The sequence below is a fragment of the Perissodus microlepis genome, chromosome 15 (assembly GCF_051167445.1).
Source record: "Perissodus microlepis isolate ML-2025 ecotype Zambia chromosome 15, ASM5116744v1, whole genome shotgun sequence".
Lineage (NCBI taxonomy): Eukaryota > Metazoa > Chordata > Actinopteri > Cichliformes > Cichlidae > Perissodus > Perissodus microlepis.
This window is the reverse complement of record NC_140475.1, coordinates 2,095,582-2,109,298: the sequence shown is the minus strand read 5'-3', so window position 1 is coordinate 2,109,298 and position 13,717 is coordinate 2,095,582. Positions and strand designations below refer to the sequence as shown.

General features: G+C 42.7%; 1 protein-coding gene across 1 annotated transcript; it reads right to left on the bottom strand.

The window, feature by feature from the left end:
- Nucleotides 1-3,002: 3,002 nt before the first annotated feature.
- On the bottom strand, nucleotides 3,003-13,239 carry LOC146371391 (breast cancer metastasis-suppressor 1-like protein-A). Its single transcript, XM_084953309.1, has 10 exons — nucleotides 12,964-13,239; nucleotides 12,654-12,744; nucleotides 11,357-11,484; nucleotides 10,786-10,865; nucleotides 10,413-10,509; nucleotides 8,839-8,928; nucleotides 8,676-8,740; nucleotides 8,541-8,580; nucleotides 8,194-8,323; nucleotides 3,003-5,687 (listed from the first exon to the last, which is right to left on the bottom strand). Exons 1-10 carry the CDS (start codon nucleotides 13,097-13,099, stop codon nucleotides 5,570-5,572), a joined length of 975 nt encoding a protein of 324 aa, XP_084809435.1. The 5' UTR covers nucleotides 13,100-13,239; the 3' UTR covers nucleotides 3,003-5,569.
- Between the last annotated feature and the right edge of the window lie 478 nt (nucleotides 13,240-13,717).

Genomic DNA, 13,717 nt, shown 5'->3' with positions numbered 1-13,717 from the left:
CAAACATTTACAGAGATTGATCTTTTAGTTAGTACGGCATCAAGGGAAAAAAATCTGTAACAGCACATAAGGTCATTCAGATTTGCTTCCACGACTGAACGACAAGATAGAGAAACAGAGATAAACTGGGCGCTGATGGTGAATCCTTGCCCACTGCCAGCATTAGCCAGGCTCGTGTGGAGCGCAGGATGCGTGCTGCGGCCCTGTCCGTTTGAATCCACCTCACTCTCCGTCTCCCTCCACATCTATGCAGGTGATGCTTCATGCCTTTGATGGTAACTTATGGACGCGTGCATTTAACATTCTCTTACACAATCGCTAACGAAGCCGCACGCCCACACACAGGCTCGGCACACAGCACATGCATGCATGCGCAGAGATGCACAATGCACAGCGTCGCTCTCCTGAAAACACATGGAGCACATACATCACACAAAGGGGCAGGGATATAAGTAATTTAGCACACTGTGACACTTTCACGGTCTAATTAGCCCCAGTGTTGCAGTAAACACGTCCCAATGACCCCGCAGTTCTGGTTACTCATTAAGTATAGATGGAGCTGAAGATGGCCCAACCTCTCTCGTCTGTCGGGACCTGACTCGTCATGGCGGCGGCTCCCCAGAACCATCCAGAACCTCAGGACCGACCGCAGGATTCAACAAGCACTTATACAGACACAATCAGGACACTAGAAACCCCTCGTTTTTCTTCTTCCTGTCGTGTGTGAAGCTAACAGCATCCATCCTTCCCTGACCACATTCATGCATGCTTTCATGTGCACATTGACAGGAAGACGTAAAGCAGATTCAAAGAAAGCTCTAGAGAGTGCTGTACGGCTTGTGCAGAGACAGACAGCACCGTGCTCGCTGCTGTTTCTGCCTTTGACGCGGTGATGGGGATTTTCCTCTCCCTCTCTCTCTGTTGCGGTAGCAGACGTGGCCAGCGAGCTGTGATCAAACTGTGCCTTCGTCCCTCCTCTCCCGCTCATCAGCTGGAAGGCTTCAGCAGCAGGGTGCCCCAGATTAACAGGCCACCTCCCTCCTCCCATCTAGTGCAGATGATGCTTCCTCTCTATTGTGGAACACTACTGACACCTTCTGGTCAGACAAAGGACACAATGTGTGGCTGTTCAAACTGTGGGATTTTCTAAACTTCATGATGTTGACCTGGTATGACCATAGCAGTCATTTTCTTACAACCTCTTATTCGCCACTTCCACATTTTTACCATCAGACTGAAGAACAGCTGTGTATAAGTCGGAGTTCAACATCGTGCCTTATTCATCTTGGACTGGGCCTTCGTGCAGCTCCAGTGCAGCTTCATCTGAAACAAGCCGTTACAGCTCTGTTTGCCGTCTCTTCAATGCTACTTCTTCTTCTTGTCCAATAAATGGGTGGGGCTTCTTTCAATGACATCACACAGAGCCATGAGGAAAAAAAAACCCCTGAAACTGTGTTTACTCTGATCTTATTTGAAACTTAGGGCATGTTTAATGTGAGTATTCAGGATTGTAACAGCATATACACCAATCACGCACCACATTATGACAACCCTCTTAATATTCTCTTCGTCCCCTTTTGCTGCAAAAACAGACCCTTTGGGGCATGGACTCCACCATCCCTGAAGGTGTGCTGTGATATCTGCACCAAGATGTTAGCAACAGATCCTTTAGTCCTGTGAGCTGTAAGGTGGGACTGTGGACCAGACTTGTTTGTCCAGCATATCCTACAAATGATGGATTGGATTGGATTTAGATCGGGGCAATTTGGAAGCAAAGTCAACACCTCAAACTTGTGCTGGCAGGGTTTCCATGAAAGAGTACACATGGTCTACAACAATGCTTAGGTAGGTGGTACGTGTCAAAGTAACATCCACATGGATGGCAGGACCCAAGGTTTCCAGCAGAACATTGCCCCAAACATCACACTGCCTCTGCTGGCTTGTTTTCTTCCCATAGTGCTGCCAGGTGTTCCTCAGGTTAGTGACGCACATGCACCCGGCTATCCGCATGATATAAAAGAAAACGTGATTCATCAGACCAGACCAGCATGAGTCAGCATGGGCACCCTGACTGGTCCGCAGCATACAAACTGTGATGATTCTGACACCCTTCGATCAAAGCCAGCATTTATTTTTCCAGCAGCTTCGGAGATGCTCTGACCCAGTCATCTATCTGAACTCGCTCAAATCCTTATGCTTGTCCATTTTTCCTGCTTCTAAGCACATCAACTTTGAAATAAAATGTTCACTTGCTTCCAAATATATCCCAGTCTTATTCAGATGTGCCAGTGGTCATAATGTTATACCCGATTGGTGCATATATGCCATAGAAAATATGGAAAATATTGATTTACAATGGTACTTTTGAATTCCAGGCTGCACTGCTGCATCTGATCAATACTCCCGATAGATCAATCAGAGGCTGCAGTGGTTTCTTGTATGTGGTAAGTGGTACATCAGCACCAATTCTCAATCAATACCAGAATGTGGTGTTAATCTAGTGATTGGCCCTCTGGCAGAAACACATGACTGAGAGTTTGAACAGCACAGCAGAGCAAAGAGCCATTATCCAACAACACTAGATCAGCAAATACCTTCAAATTACGTTTTACTTTTTTCCCTCCATCACAGAGGAGCATAGCCTGGCTTGCTGCACCTCAGAGGTCACTTTGGGTTGAGCACCGTCAGGGACTTTCTCTCTTTGTTCAGTGGAGTATTATGTAAGATTGTATCTGGGCTTTTTGTGCATGCTAGGCCAAATCTAATAGGATATAACAGTTCTATGCAAAGCTCAAATTTTTCTTTTTTCATCTAAAGCTGTAAAATCAAAAGAAGTTAGCTTGACTCAAGCTGAGCAGTGCACAGTGATACTGTAATCACTTCAAAGCACAGACGCTTTCCTTTTCCTTCTTCTTTAAAAGTATAGAAAGAACAGTGAAGCTAACACTAGCATATGAAGGTCAGGCCACGGTGATGTGTATGTGCAGATTAGACTCTTCAAATCAAATGACACAAAGTCTTTAATCAGTTTTACATGCATTGGCACAATATCACATTTTTATTTATTTTTCTTTTTAGCTGTGATGTGAAAAAAAGAACCGTGATGCATAAAAAGGTTAAAAAAAAACAAATGAAAAACATGAAAATGAAAAACGCTGATGCGCCAGGACTACGCATATTTTTTTCCATCTTTTATGAATGTTGCAAGCATCTCTCTTTACAATACTGTTGGCAAGTCATCATTTAAAAACATGTTTGCAAAGATAAAAAACAAAGAGCACGGTAAACGCAATGCAAAGCAGGATCTCCTTCAGTTAATCGAACCTAATTTACACGTACGAAGGGACGATTGGATGGATCGTACACACGCATAAAAAAGAAAACCAAAATCACATCAAATACATCAATGCTCCCAAACTGTTTTTTGTTTTTTAACTTACAGCAAAGAAGAAGACACAGTGGAATAAGGACAGAGGGGTGACATGAAGGACAAGAAGGGAGGACGGGGAACACGACATAAAAACTGCATGAAATGGAACGATTTACAGATTTGAGTCTTTTGTGACTCCACCAGCACATAAAAAAGCAGCTCGAACCTGGGAGGTGGAGGTTTCTTTCTTTTCTTTTTTAAACCTAAAGTCTGGAAGTTTGAGGCACTGTCAGAGAAATGGCAACATGACAGGAGGCAGACAGAAGAATCACAAACCACACAGACGTCTGTATGTACAGGGCAGCTCTCTTTGTCGTAAATTTAAACTGTCGTGTTTGCCTTGCTGATCGGTTTGGAATAGGGCTGCCACGATTACGTCGACTATCAAAATTGTCGACGACTGATTTAATAGTCGACACGTCATTTGAAGCTTTGTAAGATCACAAAAGACGCAGGAATAAGTAGTAGGATTTAAGAGTGTAATAACGGACTGAAACAGAAGATGGCAGCACTGCATGTACAAGGATGCCAGCTGCCGTTAAACCCCGAAGAAGAAGTAGCTGTGTCCCAGAATTCATAGCGCGGCCCAGCTCAGTTTCCAACAATGGCGGCAGCTAGTTAGTTTTAATATTACTCTTATTATTCTTTCTGGGTCACAAAATACACGTTTAACACATTTTCAGGCGAGAATGTAGCTGTGTAAACCTCAAATATCTGCTCATTTTATCAAGACACCACATATTTTCAAAAGCGCTCCGACGTTTTCGGAGACGTCTGTTACCCACTAGCTCGATAGCGAGCCGGGGGCAAGGCTCACTAGAGCCGTGAGAACACCGGACTCCCGGCAAATCGTTTCCAAACCCACCGCCGTCTTTCGCTACTCAGGTTAAACCTATATAAGTCACTTAGATAACTTAAAAATGTTATTGTTTGCCTTTTTTTTTTTAGTATTTTATTTGTTCCTGAGTAAATCGGTTTGGCTGAGATTAAAGTTATAGTTTTTACACAGCTGAATAAACGTCAAGCAGACAGCTGATTATCAGAAGTGTGAGATGCTCGAGAATTTACTCCGGTGTCCCGTTATATTTTAGATAGCGAGTTTATTAAACTTCACCGAAACAATCTGCAAATTTTATTAAAATTTAATAAACTATCATCTTGTCTTTATTTTTAGTTAGCACATACCTTAAACACTTAAAGCTGTAAGCTAATGATAGTTATATAAGAGCAGATGCAATAAGCTGTACGTTTTACGTCCAATGGATGATGATCTGATTAGTCAACTAATCGCAAAAATAATCGGTGACTAGTCGACGATCAAAATAATCGTTTGTGGCAGCCCTACTTTGGAGTTAAATAAAATGTAGTGCTGGAAAAAAAAGATAATCCTAAAAGACCAAGAGTTTGTTTAGTACAGTGTCTCCCCTTCAATAAATCCTCTGGGGTGCTTTAATCTCATGGTGTTCATAATATAACTACTCACATAATATTGATTCTGTTACACTTTTTAAACTAAATTAAAGTTGGTCTGGGGTCCCTGGGGATCCCAATACAGATCTATCAGGCTCTGTACGAGCATGAAATTCAAGTGTAACTGGTGCGTCTGGAGAGGCAAATCAAACACACTGCTGATGGCGTTAGTGTTTCTCACTCACACATTCGCTGACCCGCTTCATTTCTCCCGCTCCTGGTGCTAACCCAGTACAGAGTATGGCTTCGCTGCGTTGATATTGTTCAGGACTTTCTGTCCCCCCCCCCCTCCAAAACCCCTCCATCAGCCGAGGCATTGTCTAGTCTCAGAAAGGCACGCGACTGAGCTCTGTGGTTCACAGTTTGCTAATGCTCTGGTTCTTCACCTTTCTGTTTAGCAGCACTTTGCATTGATCTCCGTTCCAGAGAAAATGACACTTTGTGACCTTGTCGATAAGATACATATACATATTTACAGAGAAGATCGTCTCCTTATAGCAGAAGGGTCAGTTTATGTATTTGCAACTTGTGCACAGAGGGAGTGAAATGAGATGTGTATGTGTGTGTTGTAGTAGTAGTAAAATGTACAAAAATACCACATGGAAAAGGACACTGAGAAAGACAAACGCAGCAGAGATGATGGTTTTTGTATGTGGCCGTGTTTTTCATTTACGAGTGTTTGATTGTGTATTTGCCTTTCTGCAGCTGGGAGATGTACAGCTTTGACTTGGTACCATCCAGTCGTTTGAACCACACCTCATCATTGTTGATGGTGGTGATGATGGCACTGCATGACACACAAAAAACAACAACAACAACAACGTCAGTGAACAATCGACCCCCAGTCCTCTCAGATGCCAAAGACGTGTGTGTGATGACTGTGTGCAAAGACACACACAGGAGGACGCAGCTTCTAAGCAGGAAGCCAAAGTCAAACCTGCTCTGTAATGCTCAGCAGGGTTCTGGTTAGAAAACAATAAAGATTTAATAGATGTGTCCTAAACATGTTCTTGATTAGTTTATCAGTGTTTCACATTGTCGTTCAGGGTTTTTGGCCCTCGTCTTTACAACAGAGCCTTGTGGCCATTCGTCTATGCACAGCTGTCCTAAATATCCCGCCACAGCATATCAATCACTTTGATATAATCTCTGGACTTGTGACTGGGCAAACTGATTCTTTCCATCACACCTCCACCACTGTGCTTTTGGTATGAGGCATTTGTGCTGATATGTTGGACCTGTGCATTACGGTCAAACATCTCCACTTTGGTCTCATCTGTCCAAAGGAAACTGCTCCAGACGTCTTCGCACACCTAAACCCTGCTGCACAGTGAAAGTATCTAAACTGTTGGAGGCATCGTGGTAGCGCTCCATCTTTTATATACAGTCTATAGTGCAGAAGTGACCTCACTTACTCTCCCTGAGCCGTTAGCTTCCACACTTTCTATAAGCAGAGAAAAAACATACCAAAAAACACTGCTCTAATACAGACATTGTACAATCAAGTGGACAGACGGGTTGAAACTAGGATGAGCAGGAGCGAGAAGATGAGCTTAAGGCATTGAAACAGCAACAAACCATTTCATATATTCTACTGAATGGCCATAGTTTCCTAAAGACAGTTATAAAAACACATATTACTTCTTAATGGAATAATATGCAGATACAATTTTAACCTCCTTTTTAAATTAGAATTATTTCATGAACAGTTACTTAATAATAAGAATTTTTATTTTGTTATCATTGGGTTACTTCTGTGTTCCAATCATTAGCAAATAATAGTGAAGAATGAAGAAAACTGACCATAAAACTGGCAGAACAATTTAATAAGTAGTGGCCTAATTTGTGGTTTAATAAGTTTAATAATGAGTTCTAAATCTAAAATAACAAAGAGTATACACAGATTTATAAATCTGAGACCGTGTGTCCACACTTTGGATTTCACAGATCTGAGCTGCAAACATACGAGCGTTTCATACACCCAGCCTCAGGTGTCTACATGTCATCCCTGATGCAGGAGAACAAAAATAACTGGATCATTGCGAGTCCAGAGCTGCACAGGAGGACTAAAACCTAAATAACGACATGAACATTTTATCCTTGTGATGTTTTGACCAGTTAATGAATAGCTGTCCAAGTATATCAGGTGTCTGTTTTTAGCAGTGTTGGTCATGTGAGCACTTCTCCTGGCTTTTATTTCAGCAGCTCATTTGCTGCTCTGACTGGCTCCTTGTTGCAGCATTACTGGAAACACGATTCATTCTACACATGGATGAAACTGCTTGTACTTCTGTCACTGTTGCAGTATCCTTTTACTGTACTACTGTTACATGAGATCTGGAAATGGAATATACTGTAGATTAGTCATTTCTAACCCTAGTAAAGGGTTTAAAAAAGGACCAGATGTTTAACTGATTGTAAATTGCTTCATCATCCTTCTGTAAAACGTTTCATTCGGTCCTTTATTAGAAGAGCTTCCTCTACGACTGCAGTACAGCAGATATGTTGAGCACCTTTTCTGTGAAAGGCAGACACAGGAAGAATTTGTTCACACCTGCATAAAACAAATGAGTTTCTACTACAGACAGGGAAGTGATGTTCAGGTTCATTACTGAGCTGCTTCCACAGGAAGGATCTCATCACATGGTCAGAGCTACTCCAACTACACTGTCGTCCTCGGCCTGCTGAAGATGGTAGTTCAAGAGCACAGTGCTGGAACACATCTGCAGAAAACAGCTGCATTTGTTGTTACAGTTCTTAATACTTAACTTGGCCCCTGTGTATTTGTATAAGTTTAAGTACATTACCTGTAATAATAATAATAATAATAATGGATTGGATTTATACAGCGCTTTTCAAGGCACCCAAAGCGCTTTACAATGCCACTATTCATTCACTCTCACATTCACACACTGGTGGAGGCAGCTACAGTTGTAGCCACAGCTGCCCTGGGGTATATTGTCTGGTGTGCATGGCTGCCATATCACAGCTCTAACTGCTCATAACAGCCACCTGCTTGTTTCGCCACTCAGTGGTGGCGGTAAAAGCGAGGGGGAGGTGATGTGGCATCATTGCGTGCCTTCAACTGACAGCGCATCCTTTCCAGACGGCACACAGGGCACGATGCAGAATGTGCAGCCACAAACATTCAGCCTCGTAGGCACATTGTCTCCCCAGCATGTGACTAGAGAGCCATTCAGTCACGTAGCCTTGCACAGTGTGTCACGAGCAGACGCACACACATTCAGAATTCATACTAGAAGCTGTTTCCAATAAACCCCCTTCCCACACACCTAGTTGGGTACTCGTCCTTCCTGTTGATACAGATGGCCTGTCCCCTGGAGTACCACTGGTTGTCATAGAAAAGTCGACCGTCCTCGGAGCGTGCCACGTGGTGATGTCTGTCAGGCTTTACTGCAGGCACTGGAGAAGCAGCAGGAAAGAGAGGAAGAGATGGAGAGGTTTCAAGACAAGCGACGGGGACAGAGTAAGGTTAAAAGAAATAAAAAGTCTTCTAAAAAAGGAGGGAGTCTCCTCTGAGCACAAAGTACTGAGTCAAAACCCCTCGTGTGTAAGTGCGGGTCGATCGCCACACTCAGCCAGGTATCGACTGTAACCAAGGACGAGGAGAAACTCTTACCATCCACCTTCACCCTGTGGGGCCCCAGTGATGCCATTGCCTGTGAGGGAGGGGAGGACACAGACACAACTTGAAAGGTTAAATCACAGCGTGGACACATTCAGCAGGTGACAAACTCTGCTTTCAGAAGAATACCTTTCTTATTGCAGTCCAGTCTTCAAGGATATCCAGGTCTTGCAGCATGTAAACAATATAAGGCCGTGATAGAAGTTGAGGAAAAAAACAGGAAAAACAAACAAAACAGCACGTCTGTGTGTGGAGATGAATGAGACAAGGACAGAACAGCAGCGAAGGATATCAGAAACAACAACGGGCTTCTTCTTCTTGACCGGGCAGAACGGGTCCTTTTTCTTGTTCTTCCGTGAGTGCAATCCATCATTCCACAACTCTGCAGAACGGAGAGAGAGCGGAAAACAGCTGTGCGTTTGACCACTTCCTTCTACACTGCTCAAAACAACACATCAGATTTCAACAAGGATCAAAATCATGCTGGATATCTATACTCATAAGAACAGGAAGGCTCCACCAGACAATGTCCACCTCAGACCACCTGTGTAGGATCACCTACGAGCAGTGACACTGACCCTGGTCGAATGCAAAACTAGTGAAACAACAGTCCTGTTTTGGGGTTGTCTGTTTTGAAACAGTGTAGATTTAACTGACAATAAACTCATCTGATGTCATTACTTGGATTATAAATCAGATGAGCAGCTGTGGGTCCCTGCAGGTCATCACAAGGATTGCAGATTTAAAGCTGTACCCGTCCATCTTTTATTTACAGTATAGTACAGCTAGGCAACCTAAATGTGAGTCACCATCAGTGTTGGTCAAGTTACTTGAAAAAAGTAATCAGTAACTAATTACTGATTACTTCCCCAAAAAAGTAATCCTGTTACTTTACTGATTACTTATTTTCAAAAGTAATTAATTACTTAGTTACTTTTTAAAAACACGATTTACAACCTGAATAGGTGATAAAGCGATAGATCTTTCAGCCCAATTCTACTTTTTCTGCATTGTTTTATTAGTTTTAATCTTTTAACTTTATGCATCAAGCAAACATTAAATTACCTGCAACATTCTCTGACTGGAAGAAATTAGTTTAACATTTAAACCTATTTTCTGCACATTCCAGCACATAAAATAAAATATTTTTGTGTTTACACTCAGTCTTTCAAATAGATGCAAGTAAAACAGCAGAAAATAAATAAAATCAGAGACTAGCGGTCCTGTTGCTCTGTTTTCACCTGTAAAGCAGGAGTGGGGTAGGCGGAGGTTTACCCTGGTGCAGGTGTGGCACAGCGGTCAGTGGAAGAATCCGCGAGTTTCTCTGTGAGTTTCCCATTACGTCGTAGCTACTCGGTGCTTGTTTGGAAGTTTAGGGGTTTTTTTCGCTGTAAAAAGAAGTTTTCTTCCCACGCACAACGGACACTAATGTTTTTGTCACTTTTTATGGAATCAAACTCAAAGTAAGGTCAGTACTTCCACGCTTTAAACGCTGCACGCTCATACTCTCTCTGCACTCGATATATGATCCATTGTTGATCTGCACACAGCTGTTGTCACGAACGTCGCACTCGCTTACGTCACTGTCATGAGACATTCTCGCAAAAAAAATCACGGTTTTAGTAACGCAGTAACGCAGCGTTCCTACGGGAAAGTAACGGTAATCTAATTACCGTTTTTGCAATAGTAATCCCTTACTTTACTTGTTACTTGAAAAAAGTAATCGGATTACAAGTAACGGGTTACTGCCCATCTCTGGTCACCATAGACCCAACTTCTGACAAATGTTTGGCAATTCCTGACTAAACTCTGGATAAATACCTGATAAAAATAAAGAATAATAAAAAAAGATGTTCTTGTTGCTACCTGAGGTAATGTCGATACTGTGCCTGTCTTCCTCCAGTCTTCTGATCTTTTCCTCCAACTCACTCTGCACAGTATCAAACAGCAGCAACTTCTCACTCTAGAAGGCAGAAAACACACACACACACACACACACACACACACACACACACACACACACACACACACACACACACACACACACACACACACACAACAATACTGAGCAAAAATAGTCAAATAGCTTAAACTAGTAGGATTGAGTTGAATTTACTCCACAATTAAGCAAAACATCTCAAAAATCTAAAATTACAGACGTATTTGCAACTTCAAAAGAAAGAAAAAGATAAAGAATTCTCTGTTTTTGAACAAGATGTATTTTAACTTGGCCTCTCACCTCCCAGTGCTGGCACGCTGCTTGGATCTCACACTCGTATTTGTTCTTTACTGACTCCAAGCACAGCTCCCTGTAGATCCCTGGAAAAAATCATACAAATCTAATCTGCAGGAAGGACAAGATCCTTTTCTACAGCTGAGAGTCGTACATAAAGGAGGTGATAGTATTTCAAAGTTTATATTCCCATTTAAAATGCCAAGAAAATATAGTGAACCCTTTAAATGATCAGGATCTCTACACATAAATCAAGATCGATACACACGTGCTTGAAGCACAGATGAAATCTGTGGAAATCTGAAAAGAAGCTACAGAAACGCTCTGATGGAGATTACTGCTGTTAAACAAGTTCACTTCAGGGATGCACCTAATTTCTCCAGCCTGCATGATTCAGTATTGTTCAGTCAGACCATCTTTGCTTGGACTTGTGACTTAGATGGAGGTCAGACCTTATTTTGTAAGTAATATTTGCAGAAATACTGTTAATCCAACTAGGTTCACAAACTACAATGTAAACTTTGTATGTCAAGGTCACAGTCAGACCTATACGTCTCCATGACAACTATAGACTCACCGGCCACTTTGGTCCTGATCTGCATGTTCTCCTGCAGGTTGGCTAAAGGTTCCAGATACTCTTGGGCACAACCGGCCATGACCTCCTGGAGCTTGATGTCCACCTGGCTCAAACGCTCCTTATACAACCTGAACGGCAGATAGTTGCATTTTAAAACCGTGCTGTAATGTCTGTTGTCAGACCCATTTTAGAACTGATGTATAAATGTGACTGGCATGGCCCGGCCCGGTGAATGACAGGTAGAAATCTCTCCAAATATGACATAAGTAAGTACCTGGACTGGACAGTAATAACCCAGGAATGACACAGAATCCAAAGGCACAATGGAGGTCTGTACTGTGAAGCAAGATTTGGGGCTTATTGATGCAAATCCAGGTTCACCCTTTGGGTTTTCAGTGTTACGAGGGTGTGTTATGACTCACTTCTTACTGGGGAATTATGCTTCAGCAGGAAATCTATGGCATAACCTGGTGTGCACCTCTCTAGAAATGGAGCTACATGACCAGTTGAGGCAGCCCACAACTATTGCGACTGGCCTTCAGCACTGATTGCTGATACTATCAGAAGGGCTGTGGGACAATGTCCAAAGCAGTGGGAAAACTAGAGGGACAAATATGTTAACCCTGGAAAAACCGACCACAACAAAGAGCGGGGGACGACGGAGGGGAGAAAGCACATGGTAAATAGCATGTAATGCACTAGCACAAGCATAAATGTTTCAATGACATCGGCCACTTGTATAGGTTACATCGTAGGTTCAGCAAGATCATTCACAGAAGTCCCAGTCAAGTCATGGCGGGGTACATTGCCATGGTAATCTACAACCTCCTCCAGAGCAGGTTATGTCAATCATTCCTGTAAACTATCGTGTGTGGACTTCAGTGTGCAGATAGTGAGCGAGTCTGCAGTGTTTATAGCTGTGTTTGAGCATCACTACGCTCATGTCTCCCCCTCCCCGTAACAGCTGGGATAGGTTCCAGATCTCGCTCCACACACCTCTATGTTGGGGCAAACTGGTAGATGGCTGCGTGGGTATGTTGAACTTATTTTGTAGTATAGGCCTCTGGACTCACAGCCTCACAGCATACTGGAACACCATTTCAGAACCAGTATTTTATACAAACTGCCTGAAGGCAACAAGACAAATCCATGATATTGACCAGTAATACTGGCTAAAATGGACCAAGATCCACGGTCCATGTCACTGGGAATATCCCAGTGAATCTGACAAACACCTCAGAGTGTGAGTCCCAGATGTCAGAGGTGCTTTCAGTGTGAAACATGTCAGAGAGCTTACTGTTCCTTCAGGTCAGTGAACTGCTTCTCCAGTGTGGTCATCTCATCCAGGCACTCCATCCTCCTCCTCTCACAGTCTTCATCGTCCATCTCTGTTCACATACAGACATGACAGCTTTGACAACCCGTCCACACCACAACTGCTTTTTATCCTCATCCACATGACAACCCCACACTGCACTTCACACCCAAGCTCAACCTGTCAGCCCATTTTTAAGAGAAATCACGCGCACTGTTAAACATATAAATTACACTCGAGTAGGTAACACGAGTTTAACTGTCGGTTGATGTTCAAGGCCTATTTTTCCCACCCGAGCTGTCTCCATCTTCAGACACGGACGAGCTCACGGTATCCTCCTCGTCTGTTGTGCTGCCGTCTTGCTCGGGAAAGTCCACCTCCATTTCTTCGTGGTTGCTTTCTTTCTTCTCCCGCGAGTGGACCGGCATTGCGACTGTCAGATAAGCCGGTGTTAACGGGGTGGCACGGCCTTTCTTTAATGTTTCACCCCGAAGAAAGAGCCAAATGCAGCGGTAGCTAACCGGCTAGCTAGCCCGCATCTACCAGCTGGAAATACAAACATGGCCACCGTCAACCAATCATAAGGCGCTTTACTGAGTTTGTCCAATCAAATGCTTCTGTGAACGAGCTTGCGACCGGAAGCTTGCAGGGATTTGTAGTCTTTAAAAAAAACTTTTTTCAAAACGTCTCTTTATATCAAGTCTGTTGTGAGGATTAATTCTTTATTTTGTCCATAGATTAATTCTTGTACACTTAACTTAAACGTTAACTCCTGACAGCGATTTAGAGACTCTCACACAAATGCGTCTATATTTATATTTCATGACAAGCACCTTTTGTTAATATTACAAATCTATAATTGATTTAGACAGGCTGGCACTGCAGTCTCTGGTGCTGATCAAAATCCATACCTTTAAAAAAATTGTATCCTTTTCATTTTTTATCTTTGGAGGTCATTTTTTTTAACCCATAAATCTACTATAAGTAGATGCTACTTGTAGTATCTAAGCTATACTATTACTGTATTAGTTTTTCTTTCTCCTATT